General features: G+C 56.2%; 1 protein-coding gene across 5 annotated transcripts in view; it reads right to left on the reverse strand.

Annotated features, from left to right (window-relative positions):
- Positions 1 to 504: 504 nt before the first annotated feature.
- Kcnh2 (potassium voltage-gated channel subfamily H member 2) overlaps positions 505 to 2,823 on the reverse strand; it is a 35,057-nt gene continuing 32,738 nt past the window's right edge. For 3 of the 5 annotated variants that reach the window (XM_031380139.1, XM_031380137.1, XM_031380140.1), the window contains 2 exons: positions 2,563 to 2,749; positions 505 to 1,084 (listed from right to left, as the gene is read on the reverse strand). In XM_031380139.1, coding sequence (XP_031235999.1) covers positions 622 to 1,084; positions 2,563 to 2,749 — 650 coding nt within the window. In that variant the 3' untranslated portion in view covers positions 505 to 621. Of the gene's footprint in view, positions 1,085 to 2,171; positions 2,350 to 2,562; positions 2,750 to 2,823 lie in introns of all 5 variants that reach the window. The other 2 variants (XM_031380138.1, XM_031380141.1) reach the window with 1 other exon arrangement.

Below are 2,823 nucleotides of genomic sequence, written 5' to 3' on the forward strand. Positions count from 1 at the left end.
CAGACACTGGCATGTGCTGGTCACAGTGGGGATGCCAGTATATCCAAAGCTAGACCCAGCTATACAGGGTCAACCTAAAGTCAATGAGGGGTAGAGAGGCTGAACTCAGATCAAAGAGAACCCAGGTGAGTGCGATGCTAGACTTGTGAGTTATTTGAGAGAGATAAGTGTGTGGTTCTATCCATGTAGGGCTGACTTGGGGACCAGTGCCCAGAAAGTAAGTCAGCATGATTGTGAAGGGTGGAACAAGTATCCTATCAGACTCAAAGTAGTCCACATGGCTTGCTTGTACCAAATCCAGAACCATATTGTCTGGCCCCAGGAAGCACTCTCTATCTTTTATGTACATGGGTACATGTGAACACACACACAAGTACACACACACAAGTACACACACACACAGAAAGGGAGATATCTGGTCACCCCTGCAGGCCTGGACATAGAGAGGTCAGGATTCCTGTACTGGCACTGCCACTTAAGTACATTTAGAACATAAACATGAGATACAGCAGGTGATGGCTGAACCCAGCCAGCACCCTGGAGTCGCCTCAGGATAATTATTTATTATTCATAGTCATCAGCATCTTCATTAATTATTCATATGATCCTTAATTATTATCCTTAACAATAAGAGCAGTAAATAGCAGAAAAATCCTTGAGGTGCCTAAGGCCCAGGGCCGGGTGCCTCCGGGCAGTTAGACCAGCTAATGCCCCCAGGGCAGTGGGGGGACCACACACCCCCTGTCCACTGCCCAGCTCTGCCCCTGCCCCTCCCAGTGGGGCCCAGGGTATTGCAGGAGGAGATGCTGGTCCCAAGGGTGGGGGAGGAGGTGCTCCTGCACTGTTCCCCCCTCCAAACCAGGGTCTCCAAGGAGATCGGTCAGGTAATGCCCTGAACCCAGGGTGAGCCACATGTCCACACTGGGCAGCATCACTAACTGCCTGGATCTGAGCCGTGTCTGTGCAGGGGCTGGGAGGTAAGGGCCCCCAGCTGGCCCGGCAGGGAGAGGCGTCGAGTGGGACCATCTTGGGGGAGCTCTGGGGCTCCTGCAGGAAGCTCCTCAAACGCCACAAACTGAGAAACCTGCAAAGAAAACAGAGTATGAGCACGAAGGCAAATGTTGGGGTGGGGGTGAGGGAAGGGGCGGAGAAAGCAAAGCCGGGAGGGCTGGAGAGCAGAGATGAGGCTTAGATGGGCAGAGTGGGACCTGAGAGGACAAGAAGGCTGCTCCTGCTGGAAGTAGAGATGCACCTTTGTGGCAGGAGCCAAACAAAAGAACTGGGAGCCACTCACAGCCACCCTGGCAGAGGACCTTGCTCTGCACCCAGGGAAGCTGGATTCCAAGCTCTTGCCTTTCCCTTCCCTAGGGAATGTGGCATGGCAGCTGGAGCCAAACCCTACATGGAAAAAGAGGTCCTGCTTTGGGAGCTAAGACAGAGAGAGACAAGGTGCCTCCTTGCAAAGAACCCTGGGGCCTTAGAAACAACAGTGGGCCAGCGGCCAGGTCTCTGAGGCCAGGGAGAGCACTAGGGCAGGTGGGGGGGGGGCGGGTTGTGGGTGCTGACGTGTCTACTGGTGAGATCCCTGCGGGGGAGCCTGTGAAGGGAGACTGGCACATTTGCTGACGTGGGCCCTGGTGTCTGCAAACAGGAGCAAGCAGCATATGGGACGGGGAGCAGAGCTGGGGACTGGAGTAGATCCCAGGCCACCTCTGGGTGCCACAGGAGCCCCCCTCAAGCGCTCATCAAAGCTGGAGCTGGCAGAAAAGAACCAGCTACAGCTGTCCCTCAGGAGGCTGCTCAAAGAGAAGAGATGTGGATCAGAGAGGTCCTATCTCAGAGTCCTGATTTTGGCACCCTGGAAATGCCAGCAGCTTTCAGGACGCTATAGCACTGCTAGAGTGAAAGCCAATATGAGAGGCAGCAAAGCTAGGGGGTGTAACCACAGCAGGGACCCAAATCCCAGGCTCAGACACCTCCTTTACATCTGGCCCTTAGGCCACTCTGCAGGCAGGTGCATTGCTGCTGAGCAGGGCTAGGAGGAAAGCAGGAGCAGGTAGAAGAGAATGGGGGTGAGGAGGCCACATTTCACACCCAGCTGAGAGATAACAAAACAGTAGCTGGGGCAGAGAGGGTGTGGCTGGGGGCTGGGAGTGGGCTCCAGAATGTACCTGAGAAAGCGAATCCAGGGTGAGAGTGGGGACTGGGCCGACAGGCAACAAAGGGGATGTGGAAGTGGGGCCGGGCCCAGGGGTAGTCACAGCACTGTAGGCAGGAGGGACCAGGGTCATTTGCCTCTGTAGCAGCTGTAGGACAGTGGCCATGTCTGCACTTAGCCGGGTTTCCAGCCTGGGGCAAGGAAGGAAGAGTTCTCAGAAGTGGAGATAGCTGGTCCACTCTAGTCTCCCTCCTCACCCACCTGAGAAAGGAGAGGGTTCACCCACCTGGCACAGACAGGCCTAGACAGAGCACCCCTGAAACACCAGCAGAAACCTAAAGAGGCCCCAAGTTGCCCCACAGTGCCAACTACCCTGTGCCCGTTCTCTGGGCACCCCTCTTCACCTGCTCAGCTGTCTCTGGAGTGCGTCTAGCCTGCTTTCCACATCGCCCCGGGATCGACGACCAGGGCTAGACAAGGGGATGTTGAGGAGGCTGGGGGCCGGAGCAGGACATCGAGGCAGCTCCTGGTACTGGCGCCCGCGACTGTCCCCCCAGAAGCTGAAAATATTGGACACCCCAGAGAAGGCACCTGGAGCCAGAGAGGAAGAGTGAGGTCAGGAATAAAGTCAGGCCCCTGCCAGTCCCTGCCCGACCCCATGCTGT

Source organism: Mastomys coucha, unplaced genomic scaffold (assembly GCF_008632895.1).
Source record: "Mastomys coucha isolate ucsf_1 unplaced genomic scaffold, UCSF_Mcou_1 pScaffold19, whole genome shotgun sequence".
Classification (NCBI taxonomy): domain Eukaryota; kingdom Metazoa; phylum Chordata; class Mammalia; order Rodentia; family Muridae; genus Mastomys; species Mastomys coucha.